The sequence below is a fragment of the Netta rufina genome (assembly GCF_964035555.1).
Source record: "Netta rufina genome assembly, chromosome: 6".
Classification (NCBI taxonomy): domain Eukaryota; kingdom Metazoa; phylum Chordata; class Aves; order Anseriformes; family Anatidae; genus Netta; species Netta rufina.
The window spans coordinates 23,797,108-23,814,532 of NC_140129.1; the positions used below are offsets into that span (position 1 = coordinate 23,797,108).

At 54.1% G+C, this 17,425-nt stretch overlaps 1 protein-coding gene across 1 annotated transcript in view; it reads right to left on the bottom strand.

Moving 5' to 3' along the window:
* Positions 1–3,643: 3,643 nt before the first annotated feature.
* Positions 3,644–17,425, bottom strand: part of SLC4A3 (solute carrier family 4 member 3) — a 33,541-nt gene continuing 19,759 nt past the window's right edge. Inside the window, exons 11-23 of the mRNA XM_084289027.1 lie at positions 17,249–17,345; positions 15,287–15,471; positions 13,009–13,222; positions 12,464–12,685; positions 11,894–12,042; positions 10,681–10,875; positions 10,331–10,537; positions 9,755–9,844; positions 8,002–8,168; positions 7,345–7,598; positions 6,873–7,042; positions 6,246–6,419; positions 3,644–5,505 (exon numbers count right to left, since the gene is read on the bottom strand). Of these exons, the coding sequence (XP_084145153.1) occupies positions 5,428–5,505; positions 6,246–6,419; positions 6,873–7,042; positions 7,345–7,598; positions 8,002–8,168; positions 9,755–9,844; positions 10,331–10,537; positions 10,681–10,875; positions 11,894–12,042; positions 12,464–12,685; positions 13,009–13,222; positions 15,287–15,471; positions 17,249–17,345 (2,202 nt within the window). The 3' untranslated portion in view covers positions 3,644–5,427. The remainder of the gene's footprint in view (positions 5,506–6,245; positions 6,420–6,872; positions 7,043–7,344; positions 7,599–8,001; positions 8,169–9,754; positions 9,845–10,330; positions 10,538–10,680; positions 10,876–11,893; positions 12,043–12,463; positions 12,686–13,008; positions 13,223–15,286; positions 15,472–17,248; positions 17,346–17,425) is intronic.

Genomic DNA, 17,425 nt, shown 5'->3' on the forward strand with positions numbered 1-17,425 from the left:
AGCCCCGCACCCAGCCGCGGAGGCAGCAGCCCGTGAGTCAGCTTCCTGCTGGGCTCCGCACCGAGGGGAGCTGGCGGGAGGCTGGCAGGAACAAGCAGAGGCAGGAATTCCTCCTGGACACCAGACAATGTCCCGGTTTCCTCTGCCACGGGTCTGGCACACGGCTGGGGGCAGGTAAGCCGAAGTGGCCCTGCTGTGGGCAGTGAGCATCTGTGGGGCTTGCTGTCCTGCAGCCTGTGAGGGGACAGCTGTGACACTGTGGCCACGGGTGACACCTCCCCGATGGTTCCTCAGAGTTGTGTTGGCACAGATGTGCATCATCACTGTTGCGGCCCTGCTGCTTCGTCAGGGGATCCCCCCTTGCCAAAAACCCAGGAGAGGCTTCTCCAAAGTGGGGGGGACTACAGAGAAGCAGCAGCCAAAAATCAACCTCGTCCCCTTGCGAGAAGGGGACACAGAGCAGGGCACACGCTGTCCCTGCAGCCCTGGCCTCCTCCCAGCTCTGCTTTCACAGTCATTTGAAAAATGACTTAAAAGATGACTCCTGCAAATGGCACTTCCCCCTCCTCCCTCCCTCTCCCCCCTCTCACAAGCCAGCCCTGTCCCCAGCAAGGTGAGGCTGGTGGCAATCAAGGCTGCAGCGAAGCTCTCGCTGCCCGGGGCAGCACTGGGGCTGTGCAGCAGGAATTAGCTTGGGCTCCCTGGGGACAGGATCATGTTCGTGCCAGATGTGTCCCTGCTCCAGAGGAATGTGATTAAGGCCACCTGGAGAGGCTCTCACAGGGCAACAGCCAGCACTGCGGCACCTGCTCCCCCTGAGAGCAGGAGTGTGCACAGGAGCAGCTCCCCGGGGCCAGCATTAGCTGTGACAGACCAAATCCATAAGCAGGGGGCTCCAGCTTCCCCCGCAGATGGGGCCCTGCCCTTCCCGTGCTTGCCCTGGCTGAGGGTCCCTACCACACCTCTCGCCGTGCCGGTGCAGGGCTGCCCGGGGCCAAAGCATATTCGCTTGTGGCTTTTCCAGCTGGGTCATGAGAAATGCAGCCCCGGCGGCGAGATCATGGCATGAGGGAGCCGCGCGGCACAAGGCTTTAATTACAGTCGGAACACGCGGGGATGAGGCCAGCCAAGCACATCCACCTAATTTCCTCTCCTATTAAGCCTGCCCTGCTTTTGTGTGACCCTGGCCCAGCCTTGCTGCTAATGGCGTGTTGCTGCGGAGGTCACAGCTGGCTCTGTAGCAGCCTCGCCGACGCTGCCTGGCTGTGTGTGTGAGCGGGGCTGTGCTCGCAGATACCATTACTGCGGGGTTCGTGCTACAGAAAGTGTGTCAGCCAGCTGCCGTGCAGCGGTTTCGCAGGCGAGGCTGTTCCACCAGGCACGGGCAGCTCTGTCTTTGTCTCCGGCTGCACGATGAACCCAGGCAGGCAAGCAGGGAGGTTACGTGGTGTCGTGGCATCGCCGCCGAGGCCTGCTGGTAGCCTGCGCTCAGGACATTTCCTCTTCCTGATCTCTCCTGTGTGGCCTCAGCCTGCAAAATCATTCCTGGTTCCCCTCCCTGCGCTGCCCTGGCACGGCGGCTCCATCCTCCTCCTCCTGGGCTGGGACGAGAGCCTGCCGCGGGTCCCTCTTGGCCATGACCATGTGAAGGAGGCAGCAGCATCCCTCCCCTGCAGCCCTGGGGCAATGCCCGTGGGGACGGCAGCCAGCTCTGGGGAAGGCTGGGGACAGGTCCCAGCCTGCCATTCCCATGGGGAGGCAGGTTTGTGGCCGTGCTGTGAGGGCAGTGCCTCCCGGCTCAGCCCTTCCTTCTGTCCCCGGAGCCTGTTCTGGGGCTGGTGAGTCCATTTTTTTGGTGGATGGAGGGCAGAAAGGGGGCAGAGCGGGGGGCTGGCACTGTGACAGGGTTGTATGGGGTCCAAGTGAAGTGTGACAGGCTTTTTGTGATTTTTCAGGTTTCATTTATGAAGTTTGAGGGGCCAAGGCAAGGACCTACAGAGATCCAGGGGGAAGGGGAAACTTTCCAGTGGCATTGGCTCCAAGCTTTGCCAAGGGGCTGGTCTTGACCAGCAATTTCCCAACAGCAGGGCCGTGTGATGGTGCCAATGCTATCTCCTAACAGAGATGTGTCAGCCCCTCCTGGCTGCAGAGAGTAAAAATAGCCAGAGAAGAGAGCTCAAGCGTATTGAACCCAGCTGGCAGAAACAGAAACACAAATAGTTTGCCCAAACACACAATGGTTTAAAATAATTCACGTGATAATTTTGGGAGTGGACTTCCTATTTTTAGGATTTCTCCAGACAAGGGTGGGCGCTGACTTCTGTAAAGATAAACCTCTCAGACTGCAGAGGTGGGAGAAGCCCACGGTCAGAGTGCAGCCCTGGGCCAGCACCGAGCCCCTGCCAGGGAGTTTGCACATTGCAGGGCATCCCCCAGGGCTGGGCTGGGGCAGCCCCTCAGCTCCTCTCCTCTCCTACACAGGCATTCGGTGGTCTGGCAAAATAACCTCCTGCTTATGGCAGCACCCAGCAGCCTCCTGCGCTGGTCCTGCAAAGTGGCGGTACCCCCCGAGCCCACCCTTCTTCTGTGCTTCCCCGAGCACAGCTGAGGAAGGCGGCAGGGAGCATGCAGGTGGAGCAGCCTGCAGGCAGAGCTCATGAATGCTCCAGGCTGCATCTGACCACACTGCACGTGCTGTAGCTGGGCACTCATACTGCCTCCCTCCTCTTCTGCACGTTCAGCAGTGCTGCTGGGACCTGGAGAGGGTGCTACGGGGCCAGGCGCTGGCTGTCCCGCTGTGGGACCAGCCCAGGAGCAGGGCGGCCACCACCCCTGCACCTGGGCAAGCTCAGCCCTCTGCCATGAGCTCCAGAAACAACCAGTGACCCTGACTGAGGGAAGTGGGGGACACCTCCTGTGCCCCACTGCAGCACCTGCCCCAGGCTGAGCGTGGCTGGAGGACGTCTGACCCAGTGCCACACGGACCCCACGGCAGGAGCAGCCAGCAGCTCGGGGAGATGCAGAAGGGTGGTGGGTCAGGCCTGTGTGCTGTCTGCCTGGTTTGGCTCCCGTCTGGGAAGAAAACGTGGAGGGAACATGTATTTACTGAGATGTTTCCTCTGTATTCAGCATGTGCCTACAGGCTGGGTAAAGAAACAGGCACGTGCTGAGCGTGCAGACACGCACGTACGGATGCACGCAGGCACGGGTGCACGTTCCTGGTTAAACAGGGGGCTCTTGACCACTGTTTCCAGCGGCCAGCATGAGGTCTCCAACTCCGCCAGCCTGGTTTCGTGCAGTAACCAGCCACTGGGTGATGGTGCAGAGCCTACCTCTGTGCGGGTGGTGCTGTGATACCCCCTGCTCCAGCCAGCCTTGTTCCCTCACTGCCTGCTGGTGCAGGCAAGAAACAATTTTTTGTCAGGGAACTTCAATTTGATTTATTCACAGTCACCAAACTTCTAGTTACTGATTCTGGTGCTAAAGAAAAACAACAAATAAACAAATGGTTAGGGAAAAGACCCCCCTGCTTCCTGCTCTCCAGCCCCTTGCCCCGCTTCGCTCGGTCCCAACCCACCCCTGCTGTTACACCCTGCAGAGCTGCCCAGTTCATTGGGGAACAGAGCCAGACGTGGTTCCTGTGAAGAGTTTATTGGTGTAGCTGTTTCCACTACAGTCAGAGGAGTCACAACACGCAGCGACAACAGGCCTCCTACACTACACAGGGAGGACAGGACACACACGGCCACAGACACACGGAGACGCTCATCTCTCCGCCCCGGGCCCTGCGGTGGGCCAGGCTGTGGGGCAGGAGCCAGCTGCTGGGGGCAGAAATACCCAGCAGGTATTTCTGCAGCCTCCTGGGGAGATGTGGGACCCTCCCGGCAGCGATGCACCCACCTTCTCCTGCAGGAGCCATGCTGATAAACAGGAACCAGGGCAGTGGCTTATCCCAAATCCAATGGCCAGTGAGTGCTGGAGGGAGAAGCTGGGCTGCCCATCTCCTTGGGCACTACCCTCAGAGCTGCCCACGTGCCAGAGCTGCTAGCTGCAGCCAGGGTGGCTGCTACCTCTGCCTTGGCCCCAGGCAGCACTGCCAGTGGTGTCCAGGGCAGCTCTGAATGGAGGCTGCTGGTCCAGGAGACCCCAGGAGACATCCCTCAGAGCTGCCTGGAGGTGACCAGGGGGCTGAGTGCTGGGCACACTGAATGCTGCTCCTTCCCGGTCAGCGGGGATCCCTGGAGATGACAAGTCACCCCAGCATGTCAGCAGAAATGGGGCCATGGGGTTCAGTGACTTCACTGCAGGGCTGCGGGAGCCAGTCCTGGTGGGTCACTGTGCAGGGAAAAAGAGGGGAACCACAGGACGGTTTTGTGCTCCAGCACTAAATCTCTTGTATAGCTTCTTAAATGTGGTTTGTGCTCAAGGACGGGGAGCAGGGGATCAGGAACTGGGATGTAACCCTGTGAGGAATTTTTACTCGGACCCCTGTAACCTTTTTAAATGTGCAGAATGGCACAGGACTCCTTGGTCCCTGCAACAGGGCACATAGCCAAGGCAGCCTGAAGGGTACCTGCTCATCCCCTCCCCATGCTGTTTTCCTTTTGAGAAGAGTGTTGTGAAAGTTAGGAGGAAATGATCAGCCTCCTGCATGCCAAACAAGAGTGGAAACGAGTCCTGTGGGAGGGTGACTGGGCAGATGAAGGCCTAGAGGATGGGGCCTGCAGAGCACCCCTCATCTGCAAGGCGTCGGGGCCCAGAAAGTGCCTGTCCCACTGGTGCAGGGGGAGCTGTGCTGGCCGAAGAAGAGCACTGGTCCCTCCTCGCCTGTGTACTGGGGCACACACTGAGGTGGCAGCGCCTCCCAGGGAGCCCCAGGCTCAGGAGTGTGCATGGGATGGCAGTTTGGCTGTGAAGGCAGAGGGAGCAGGAGGAAGGCATCTGCCCAGCTGAGCATGGAGGCTGCTCTCACTGCCCAGCCTGCGAGGAGCCCGCTGGCCATCCACCAGCCTGTCCCCGTGCCTGCTCGATGGTGTGTGGTGCTGCGACACCCAAGCTTCGTGGGAGTGGAGTGGGACACAGTGGGACCAGCTGGCAGGGCTCCCCTTCACCGCCTGCAGACTGAGCGCGGGCTGCCTCCAGCAGGGAGTGGGCAGCCCCCTGACCCACGGGCACTCTGCAACCACACCGCTTCGGGGTGTGAGAGGCATCTCTCAGCCCACCAGGTCCGAAAAGAGAGAGACTCACAGCTTCTGCCGAGCGAGTGATGGGGCAGCAGGAGCCAGGGCTGCCTCCTGGGGGGCTATGGAACAGCCATTTGTTGGTCCAGGCAAGGCTGCACGGCTCACGGCAAGTCTCCAGTTAGTCCTTGGGAGCGATGAGCAGGCGTGAGCAGCTGTCCCGCGCCTGGGGACGGCAGGCCCCAGCTCACACAGGCATGTGCAGCTCGTTGTACTCATCCCGGCCATCCTCGTCGAAGTTTGGTTCCGCATCCTCAGAGTCCAACTGGGGAGAGACAGAGACAGGGCTTTGAGGGCCACAGCAGCCCCCAGCACAGGGCTCACCTGGTGCCGAGGGAACAGCGTGCAGCGAGCCAGGCAGCTCTCTTCTCTGAGAAGAGCAAAGCTCTTGCTTCTTTCCCTCCCCAAAGGCCTGTCTTTTCTACCCCTCATGCCCACACATGCTTCCCTAGCCCAATGCCCAATGCTGTCAGCATTTTATTCTGACAGTGCCTGCTCACTGGTCCAGCACAGAAGCTCCTGCCTCCTGCCCTGCCAGCAACACCCAGGCACACAGCATTTTGGGGTGCTGCTCCAGGCTGCTCACCAACAGGAACTCAGGAGTTTGGCAGCACCCAGGGAGCTGCCAGCACCAAAGGTGCTGGCTCTGTGGTTACGTGCTCCTCTGCCAAGCAGCTGCAGGCACTGGAGTGCTGCTTGGCTGTCCCTACTGCTGCCTCAGTGGGGAAATAGGGGGTCTCCTTGATGAAGTAGCCACAAATGAGGAGGAGAATGGAAAAGAAAACTCTTACTGTGTGGCAGGATCCTCTGTTTCCTTACCCTAGGCTGCCCATCCACCCCATGTTCCATTCCCAGGGCTACAAGCTCTGAGGAAGCCACCAGCCCACCTAACTGCCGTTGAACAAAGACTACCAGACAACAGCAGGGAAAGGCAAAGCTTTGCTGGCCAAGGATCTCCTCACAACAGCGTTGCAAGCAAGAGTGCGAGGACAGTTATCTGCTTACAGCTTTGAGCTCCCTGTCGTGGAAGAAGCGGGGCAGCACGAAGCGTCGCAACGGCACTGTCATGATCAGGACGAAGGGGAAGGCCAGGGACGCCACTGTCGATTTCACCACCCAAAGCAGCACAATGCAGGCCAGTTGGATGCAGGTGAAGAGATTCATTCTCCAGGTCTTTACCTAGGGAGGTAAATCCAGTCTGAGAACACATTTTCCTCCCGCACAGGTTAACAAAGGCCCAACTGGCCGAACACAACCCTTTTACATGGCACAGGACAGTAATGCAACGCTGTGCTGTGCATTCTACCTGTTTGTACACTACAGCAAGGCAGAACCCTGTAGCACATCAGCATTTGTGCAGCCTATCCATCAGTGTAGCGCCCCTACAGTCATTTAAGCAATGCATTACCCCTGTGAACACTCTGTCCATCCAATATCCTGGCAACACACTTCTGTGTGCAGCCTGTCAGCATGCTATCCTAGCATTTTATCACCTCCATGTGCATCCTGCACTACTTCTGGACACAACCTTGCAGCACATCACCCCTCGGGGGTCACCAAACTAAGCATCACCAGCATCCTCTCTCACCTGCCTCTTCCTTCTCTGCTCTCCTGCAGCCTGTCTTCGCTCACCTTAACAACGTAGATGTGGTCAGGGTGGTGCTTGGATGGCATGAAGATCAGGAGCAGTCGCTCGTAGAGCTGGATGCCGGTGAGGGACGTAACCCCCATGTAGAGGAAGATGCCAAAGAGCACAGCCAGCGGGATCTGCCGCAGCATGTTCCCCATCACAATGGACAGGCCTGCAGAGACAGAGCTCAGGGCATGGCTCTTCTCATGCACCCAGCCCTCCCCCACCTCCTCTCTATCTGTCCTGGAGTGCACGGGTTCAGAGGGGTCTGGCTGGAGGGGGTGTGGAGAAGCACTGATCATGGGGGGTTAACCCAAGGCTTCCAGAGGGGAGCTGGTGTGAGGGTCAGCAGGGGCAGTCCTGCAGCAAGTGGGCAAAGTGAAATGTGGTCTGTGGGGCAGGGACACAGCCAGGGTGAGATCTGAGTGTCTGGCCCTGACCCCCCCTCACTCCTTCCCCCAAGCAGAGGCTCACCGACGAGGGCGGCAATAAGCACTCCTGTCACACGCTGCTCCTTCACCTCCTCAATCTTGGGCTTCTCCCCTGGTGCAATGGCCTTGCTCATGACCGTCAGGGCGTTGACGTGGGTGACGGAGCGCACGGTTGCTGCGGTCAGCCAGGGCAGCCCAAAGAGGGCACAGAGCCCCCCCATCGTGCCAATGAGCAGCAGGTCCAGGTGGAAGCCAGAGCCTTTCAGTAGCTTCCTCTCCTTTTTGCTCACAATCAGCCTGGGAGGAACAAGAGTTTGTGTCAGCCAGGCACAACCTACATACATCACAGGAAGCGTCCAGTGCCCATGGACAGCCTCGCAACTGGGACAATGATTATTCCCTGAACAGGGCACACGTGGGGACAACAAGGAGATGGCCAGGAGATGGCAGATGCCAACCTCAGATTAGAGGTTTTGTCCTGTGCTTGTCTGAGGCAGGTCTCCACCACACTGTATCCCAGGAGGAGAGCCATGAGACAGTGGAAGAACCCAAGAAGATGTGGTCTGAAATGGGCAGGGTCCTGCCCTTGCTGTCCCACCGGGATATGAGGCACACCTCCACACCAATGGCACCAGCACCCATCCCAGCCCTGCCTGCCTGGAGGTGAGCGATGGTTCGTGTTGGCAGGGGAGGTACTCACGTAGTGATCTGCGTCTCCATGAAGATAAGGATGAAGACCAGAAGGGCAGGAATGGCAGAGGCAAACATCATCCACAACGGAAAGGTCCCACTGCTGCCCATGGGGTGAATGAACCAACCACGCTTGTGAGGAGATGTGACCGACAGGCCAGACGGGACATTCAACTTCTGGTGGTGTAGCCGCAAAACCGAGCAGTTATTCATCAATACTCACATGCCCACAGCCTCACACGGGTCTGGCCTTGATCCTCCCGGCCTCCCTGGTCTGAAGCTTCAGATGATGGGACAGCCACCCTGACCCAAGCTGGACTTTCTCATGGATAATCCCCTTCAGCGTAAAAAAATCCCATGTCCCCTCTTTCTAACAAGGGCCTCATTTCCTCTTTCAGCTACAGGAATTCACTTGGGTTTTGTCCAAAAGATCAACATCTTCCCTCAAGAACCTCACCCCCATGTCAGGGCTTGCAGACCATGTTTAAAATGCTCCTTGACCTCTACTTGGAGCATCCAAGTGCCCTGAACTGGTCACTCTTCTCTGAGGTGGTTTTCCAGACACTAAGCCTTTTTGGAGACATTTTTCAATATTGTTTTTGCACCGGGGACCCCAGAACTAGACACATTCTCTGGAAATGTCCTCACTCTTATCATGTTCAGTGGGAATATCATGTTTGTGCTCTCATCAGAGACCACACAGACTCCTATTTGTACATGGCCCCAACCCTGCGTTCACTAGCATTTAAAGTCTTGGCTCTGCCCTGCTTTACAGCAGTTCTTGCTAACTGTCAGCACGAACACTGCAGTGAGAGTTTATGATTTGCATTTATGTTAATCAGCATAAGTATGAATAATATTTCTGGAATGCTTGTACTTGAGCTAAGCTGTGCAACTAAGTACTGTTTTCTCAGAAAGCCATGTACATATGCTGAGTTGATAGTGAAATGATAATGCTTCTGATATTAATTGTTGAAGTGTAGAACGGTATGAAAAGGATGTAACAAAGTGTATGATTTCACCAACGTCTGATAAAACCAGATTTTACATTGAGATTTAAATGAAAAAGAATGCATTTGGAATCCATTAAGCCTTGGGCTGTCTTGACAGAGAGCTTGCATGCTGAACAGGAGTTACCTTTCACCCTCTCCCTAGCGTTAGTTGACAGAAATAGCAAAACAAAAGGATAAAACTATGCATCTATTAAAAAGGGGAAAAAAAGGAAACCTATGAGATGGGTATGTTTGATAACTAAGTTTGTGCACAAACTAGGAAAGAGATCACTGTGCTTGAGATAAAATGATCAAAATGCTTAGTAGCCTATCGTTAAGAGGAGCATACACATGGGAGTACTGAAAACTTGACTGTACACCACTGAAAATACTCTATATGCCACCCCTTTTAGTGTGAATAAATTGATTACGTCTTGTTGAATGAAAACAAGTTTTTAGAGTTACAAACATGGAATTAACTGCATTGTTTAACTTTGATCCTCTAAAACCTCCCCTACCAACCGCAGGAATATCAGAGGGCTGTCAGGGGCACTCCGGTCCCTGTAGCTCTGGTCTCTGTCTCAGCAAGACCCTTGGAGCTTCCTTTCAGCGTGGGAGTAAGGACAAGGGGAGCGTCTCTGTTTGCTTTGCACTGTTATGACTAACTAGGCAGGAAATATAAATCCCCAGTTGCACAAGAGCATGCTCCGGTGTGGCACGGATCACTGGCTGTGCTGGAGGAGGGGCTCCGAGGGCAGCGCTGGCACCTACCTGCGTGTACGTGTCTGTGATGGTGTAATCCACCAGCACCATGACCAGGATTGAGATGGGGATCCCGAAGTCTCCAATGATCCGCCGAGCCTGCAGAACAAACACTCTCGGTGTCAAAGGGCAAAGGTTGGTCTCCTTACACCCAGTTGTAAGCTTTCTCCTGTATTCTAGTTTAACAGACTTGTATCCAGCCAAATGAGCTTTCCCTGGGCCCAGGGGATTTTTCAGAAAAGCTCACTGGAGCAGGACAGTGCAGATACCATCATCAACAGCCAGCTCTCATCCACAGCCTAAGTCAGATTACCATCCCTTCTGCATAGTATTTAAAAGACTGTTGGTGTTTCTTTGTCAGATGGTCCCTAATAGCACCAGCATCACATGGAGTAAAGTAACACTCCAGGGTGCAGTTGTGATCATACAGGGCTGGATAAGACACAAATGGGACAGAGTACTGTGGTCAAATTCATTCAAATTTTCACCAAGCAAACACTCTGAAGAACAAAAGGCTGCAGTAAGAAGCATTATTTATTTGGCATGTCCCTTATTCCTAACATCTGGGTCCCACAAACCTCTCACCTTTCCTCCTAAGAAACGGCTGTTCTTGAATTTGCGCATGAAGAAGGCAATGAAGAAGGTGCCCAGCATGAGGATGAGGGAGAGGAGGGCAGTGTTGGGCTGCATCCTGATTCCCAGTGACATCGCATCCGCAGAAAGCATGCTGGCATTCAGGCTGCTCTGCACGTTCGGTGGGTAAAACTTCAGCAGAGGATGTTCTGCAAACACCTGGGCAGGTGAGAGAAGCAGAAGGCACTGTCACCACAAGAAGGGGCAGGGGACACTGTCACTGTTGGGGACAGGGGTGTGTAGAAGGTACCCAAATGGGGGCCCAAGAGACATGGCAGCCCATCCCCCCGGGGAAGGTTCACCTTGTACAGTTTGTAGAAGGTCTCGTAGATGAAGATGAGGGAGATGAGGAAAGCAAAGATTTCCTGGGTGAAGGGCGAGATGTAGCGCACCAAGAAGCTTCCCTCAGCTGCCACAATAATGAAGATGAAGACGATGAGCCACAAACCAATCCACACTCTGCCTGTCAGATACTCAATGCCTTGTGTCTGGCAGAACTGAAATGGAAAGGGCAACAAGTTACTCACACCTCCTCAGGCTGCCTCCCTCATCTCCTCCTCATTAAGATCACAGTCTCCTGGAAAAAGGCATCCTCATCTCCACAGGCAACCAACACAGAGACCGCAAATTCAAGGCTGGAATCACAGGTAAAGCTGCAGACCTTTCATTAACACCAGCCAGCTCACCCCAAGCAGGCGTACAGAGGTACACCTTTGTACACCATGACTGGACAAAGCAAAACCAGTCAATGGAAAGTGAGGTTACAGAACAGAAGAGAAATCCCCACTGCACAATGGCATCACCAGCTCCAAACTCTTGACATCCCAAGATGAAAACCTAGCTGTAGGAAAAAACATGCTTTATACACCCAGACATGTCAGCAGGCAGAAAAAAGAAAGATTAAACCCACTGTTTAGAGGTAAGGTGACACAAGGATACTTTAACAGTGAAGAGATCGTGCTTCTTGAGAAAAAAAACATGTCCATCCTGCCTGGGCAAGGTATCTGTATGCACCCTTGGGCTCATCCTGAGAGGCAGAATGTGCATGGGACTTCCAAAATGGGTGACACACTGAATGTTTTTGGGTTCCCATACAAGGAAATCTGGGTACAGATAACAGTTCTGAAACTGTCTTCAGACGAAGCCTGAAGAACAAGGAAGTATGTTGGAGCAGTATTTTAGGAAGCAGCTCCAAGTGCCCACTGGGCTGCAGCACAGGGCTGGGGGACAAAGCTTCTCTGGCAGTCAGCGGGTAAAGGAGTGCTGTCACCATTGTCACACCTCAACAGGGTCAGCCTGTAGGATACAGCAACGGGAGACAGAAATCCCAGCAGTGTGACCTGGAAGGGGTCAGCATAGATAAGGCCAGCCCCAGCTGAACTGAGGACAGCCTGGTAGGACACAGGGCGTCCACAGTAACACAGTCCCTTGGGAGAGCTGAGAAATGCTGGCTGCCCTCTGCAGCGCATGGGCAGAGCGAATGGGTGCCAAGCATGGACACTGCTTCACAAGTACCTTGTAAAAAGCTTCTTCAAACACCAGCAGAGGCCCTGAGAAGCCAATGACCAGGAGCGGCTGGGCTCCAAGCAGGGAGAAGAGGATCCCTAAAACCGAGGTGGAGATTATCAGCTCGGAGACCCCCATGAGACCCTCAGTTTTCTCTCCTGGGAAAGAGAACAGTATGTGAGTGTTACAGACAGGCACAGGCGCTGTCTCCATAGACAGGTAGTCTGTAGACTCCACGCAGAGGAGGCAGGTCCCTGTCCCACCGGTCAGAGGTCCCCTGCGCCGGGCAGGGAGTGCAGACGGAGACCAGGGAGCCTTGGGTGATGGCTCCCAGTGCCTGCCTCCAGCCCTGGGCTCCTCTGGCTGGAACAGCACAGCCTGCCTGGAGAGCGCTCAGAGAGGGGCAGTGAGCCGAGGCTGGAGAGGCCGAGCAGCAGCGAGGGGACAAGGCAGCGGCCACAGCGCAGCACCGCTGCGCTCCCTCAGCAAGCGGCACCGAAGCCCACCCCAGCACAGCATCACACAGACACAGCCAGTGTTCCAGCGTGCAAAGAGCAGACCAGAAAGCAGGCCCATTACCTAGGAGTCCCCCGAAGGTGATGGCAGGAGAGAGAGCAGCAAAGTAGATGAAGAGAACGGCCGCGAGACACTGGCTGTGCAAGGCGTCTCTGATGTCACTGAGGTATTTGGGGTACCTGCGCTTTATGTCCCGAACCAGACCTCCAAAAAATATTCCAGTCCGCTTCAAAGGGTCGTCCTCAGCTTCCTCCTCCTCTTCCTCAGCTTTCACTTCACACAGCTCTGGAGGTGCATGGAGGGCAGGGCTTGAGCGAGGGAATTCGGGGCCACCCTTGGGCTGCCCTTTCTCCATACCCCACGGAGACCTTTCTCCTGCAGCGCTAACCTGCTGGGCCCCCTGTGACTGCACATCCCATCGCCTCCAGCTGCCCCCAGCCACTGTCCTGCCTCCCCTTGGCCCCCCTCTCTGCTGCCCCCCACCAATGCTGCCCACTGCTGGAGCCAGGCCCCGCTCACCCCTCTGCCAGGCTTTGTGAGGGGAGGGCCCACTGGGGCACGGAGGGCACTAGGCACAAATTCTTTTGCCCAAATTTGAGTGGAGAGACCTTTGGCTTCCTGGACATCCCCCTCTTTCATGGACTTCTGCTCCCTTTCCTTCCTCTTCCTTAGCAGCAACTTCTGGAAAGTGGCAATGGATTTGAGCAAGTCTTTGCCCTCCACCTCTGACGGGGGGATGACAATGCTGCAGTCCAAGAACTCATTGATTGCGTTGAGGAGGTCCTGACGGTCATCTGCCATGTACGCAGCCTCGTGGAAGTGCTGAGAGGTACAGAGAAAGGAAGGGAGAAGGCTAAGAGCAAGACTGCACTCAGCTACCTACCAACTGGAATCACAATGCTTGCTGTGACCCTTCAGTAACATCCCACTCCCTCCACCCACTGCTTGTTTCACTGCTGCCATGCGGTGACCCACATTCCCTCCCACTGCTCCACCTATTGACATTTCCCTATATATCCTCCCTTCCCTATAAATCCTTCCCAGTGACCTCCTTGCTTTTCTCCCCCAGGCCCTACTGCTCTAGCCCATCCCTGGTAGCTACGTGTTCCACCAGGCCACAGGGCTCCCCTCCTGTGACCTCTCCATCGAACAACACCAGATCTGTCCTTCCCAGCTATCCTGGTGCCTCATTCCCTAGGTTAGCTGCTATACTTTGCCAGCCTGTGACAGTGTTTACTCCAGGCCACTTGCTGTACTGGGCCAAATCCTCCTCCTTACAAGCTCTGTATGTACAGAGCCCAGCTCAGTAATATTTCAGAAGCCAGGCACCACAGAGACAAAAGACTTCAGGTGTCCCCCGTCCCTGCAGCTCAAAACTGGGGCTATGCAACAGATAGATGTCCTCTTAGTCTGAACTTGGATTGGTTTTGAGGGACAAGCTGGTGGAGTCCTAACACACTGCAGATAAAGTACAAGAAGCAGAGTGTGAGACATGTAAGCGAGGAGCAAGCATAGGAGACTCTTGGGAGACTTGGACATAAGGATACAAAATATGGGAGAGGAAGGCAAAATGGGAGTGTACAGCATGAGGGAAGCTGTGCCTGTGAAACCAGGCAGAAAAAACTGGAGATGTTTCTGGCAGCAAGGACAAGATGACAAGGAGGGTCTCTGAGGAGACAGCGCTACTACAGGTAGTAGGGGAGGTAGCTGGCAACTGTGCGGAAGTACTGCATCACCTCCTGCGTATCGCTGCAGTGAAAGGGCTAGAAGAAGATGAACAAGTGAGCAGCCTGTCTGTAAAGCAGGTAGGCGACAGCTAAGGTCTCTGCAGTGCACAGACTCCCTGGAGCCACGGCTTCCAGCTGTAAATGATACCGGGCTCCCTTCACGGCGCCAGCCACCGAGTAACCTTGCTACAGCCAGCCTCAGTTGCAGCAGCTGACTCCCCTGCTCCAGCTACAGAGCAGCAGGGCTCAGATGAGGAGATCAGCCCACAAACATAGCACTGAAGCTGGAATATGGCAGCTCACCTCTTCTGGCTCTAAGCACAGTCTCAACTGACTCCTGGGGAGGGATCTTTCAGCTGGGGGCCCTTGTAGCCCACAACCCACCTGCTCTGAGTGGACCTTTCAGTCCCCGTTTCAGGGAGAGGTCTGCACTGATGCCAGGAGTGGCAGTTTCTTATTTGGTTAAAGTTGCATGGCACCAGCCAGAAAGTCCCTGTGAACCTCTGACTCCTCCATCTTGGATGTATGCAGCAGATGCTCAGATTATCTTTTCTTTGTCTTTAATTCCTTACCAGGATAATAAATTTCACTTTCCTGCCATCTAGCCAGATGGGGAACTTCTAGCAGTGTCTGTGCCTGGCAGAAAAACCTTTCCGCCTCCTCATCTCTCCTGCATTGATGTGCTCCTCTGCATGGACGCCGCAGCCATGGGACTTAGAAAGCTCTGGCAAAACTCTTGATGAACAGTTCCCAGGCATTGTTAGGCCTTCTCGTCAGTGTTGCCTAGGCCAGATGTCATGGTCACAGACACCACTCAGCCTCCCCTCCTCTGTTTGTGAAATGTGAACTGAACACAAGTCTCCTTTTCTAACCTTGGGCAGCCCTTTGCTCCTGCTTTTATGCATACCCCCCTTTCTTCACCTCCCAGTCTAGCACGCTCTGTTCCAGCCAAACATCTACCCTTCTCTTCCCTCTGTAATGGAGCACCCTACCTTGGTTTAGCCAGGCTACTCTTAAAAATCCTAGCTGCTCAGGCCTGTCTTTCCCACCCGGGCCTTTGCACAGCATCTCAGCAGCACTCCTGTGCCAGGACTGACTTCTGAGGAACCACTGAAGCTCCCTCGCATTGTGTCAGCATTGTCGCTGGTCAGCTCCTCACCTTGTCGGACATGAGGGTGGAGATCGACCGGCCAATTTCATGGTAATCCATGTTGGCTTGGCTCGGTCCCAGCAGCACAAAGATGAATCTGACAGGGATTGGGACCTCCAAGACAGATTCCAGGAAGACGGCCTCATTTAGTCGGACAAAAGCCATAGTTGGCTGCTCCAGGAACTGCACACAACCTACCGGGAGGCAATGTTTTGAGCACAGTTAATCATTGGGGTGAGCTGTACTGGGCTGCCTTGAACAGTGGAAACAGCAATGTAGGAGGTTCCCATGAGCCCTGCAGTCCCGTACTTGTTTCCAGACCACTGAAAGGACACCAAGCTTCATGCTGAGGACTGCTTGAAGTCCCTTGTTCACTGATTGTTCCCCAGCAATACCACTCTCTTTACTCTCTTTAGCTCTCCCAGTTAGCACATTCTCTATCTCCTACACACGGGCTCTACTTACATTATAAGGGGCTGATTTTAAATCAGAAGGTTGTTTTCCACTAAGCCACTGCCTTATGGAAGGAAGCCTCTTACGTGTAGGCAGTTAGTTTTATCACACAAACTTCTAATTTCATCAAAGAATGAAATCAGGTTTGCTTGACATGACCTATTTCCCATAAACCTCACTGCTTGGCAATAATTACATTCTTATCCTTTAGCTCCTTATTAATTGAATCCCATATTAGCTCTGCCATTATTTTGGCCGAGAGGGACGTTAGGTTAAACAACCTATAGGTACTGAATCACTGTACTTTGTTTCTTGAGCACTGACACCGTTAGCTTTATTCTGTTTTTCTCGTGTGTTTCCTGCATTCCTAGACCTTTTTCGGATGAAAAATGAGCCAGTTCTCTAAAGACTCATAGGTACAAATTACAGTTTGTTTGATGATGTCCGTGTCTCATGAGTGTGTTTGGCAGCCTTCTCGGTACCTAACAGATTGGGAAGCAGTCCCGCATCCTCCAGCTTCCTTCTGATACTGAACACAAATGTTTATTGAGTACTTCTATTTCTCTGGCATTATTACTGATCTTTCTGCCATCTGTGTCCAGCAAAGAGCTGTGTTCCGTGTTAGACTTGCAAATCTGGGCCATCTGAACAGCCATGAGAATCCCAAGATACAGAAATGACCAGTGTGTAGTTATGCGAGTATTCAAAGTGCATTTATCAAACTGATCTGGCCTCATCATGGTTTAGCATCAGCTTGGTTAAGCGGCCAAGTCTCTTTGCCCAAGTTTTCTATCTCCTAGACAGGCACTGACATTTACTGTGCCTGTAGCATAGTTCTGTTTGCTCAGACGTTAATGCCAGCAAAGTGCTGAAAAGGACTACTCTTGTGGTCAGAAGGCACTAAACCCACTGATGCTTGAGGCTGCCTGCCCACAGCCCTCATTTATATAAAAAAATATATTTAGGCAGTGATATGGCAGATACCAGAGGCCTTGCCAGCTGCTGGGCCCTGCTCCCAAAAACTGCCAAGTTCCTTGGCACATACAGCCAACATACAGCCAACAACCAAAACTAGCCACGGGCAGGACCTAGGTGCTGGCAAGGTGTAATGAGCTAGCCAGGCTGGGGGCAGCAATGGTCAGAAGACAACACAAGGCCCTACAGCAGTGCTGGCAGTCAGTCACTGTTTATCCACTTCTGAGCTGCAAAATGGGATGTTTTGGTGAGGTGGCTAAACTTTCTCCTTTGAACTGGAAACCAGTCCCCAACAGCAGTGTCTACCAACCTCTTCACGTTCAGTACTTCTTAATTTCAGAAAAAAATACTCAGTCACCCTTTACATTTACTACAAACAAAATGTGCATTATCTCTACAGAAGAGAGCATACAAGGCTCCCTTCTCACTTAAACTTTGGGAACATGTACTAGATGTTCACATACAGATCAGGAGAGAGAGCACCCACAGCTGGGCCCTGAACTGGTCTCTTGGTGTCAGGGGAGTCCATGTATTGCCTCTTACCCACGAGAACCACTGTGGCCTCTGCATCTTCAGGAATCTTCTCCATCAGCTTCAGGTATTTACGGTGCCCCTCAGAGTTATGGAGATGCAGGTTTTTCTGCCGGGGAGAACACAAACAAGTAAGGACAGTGCCCCTGTGCCTTGGTTTCCCTGTATTAGTATGGCTTCCTTGCAGTG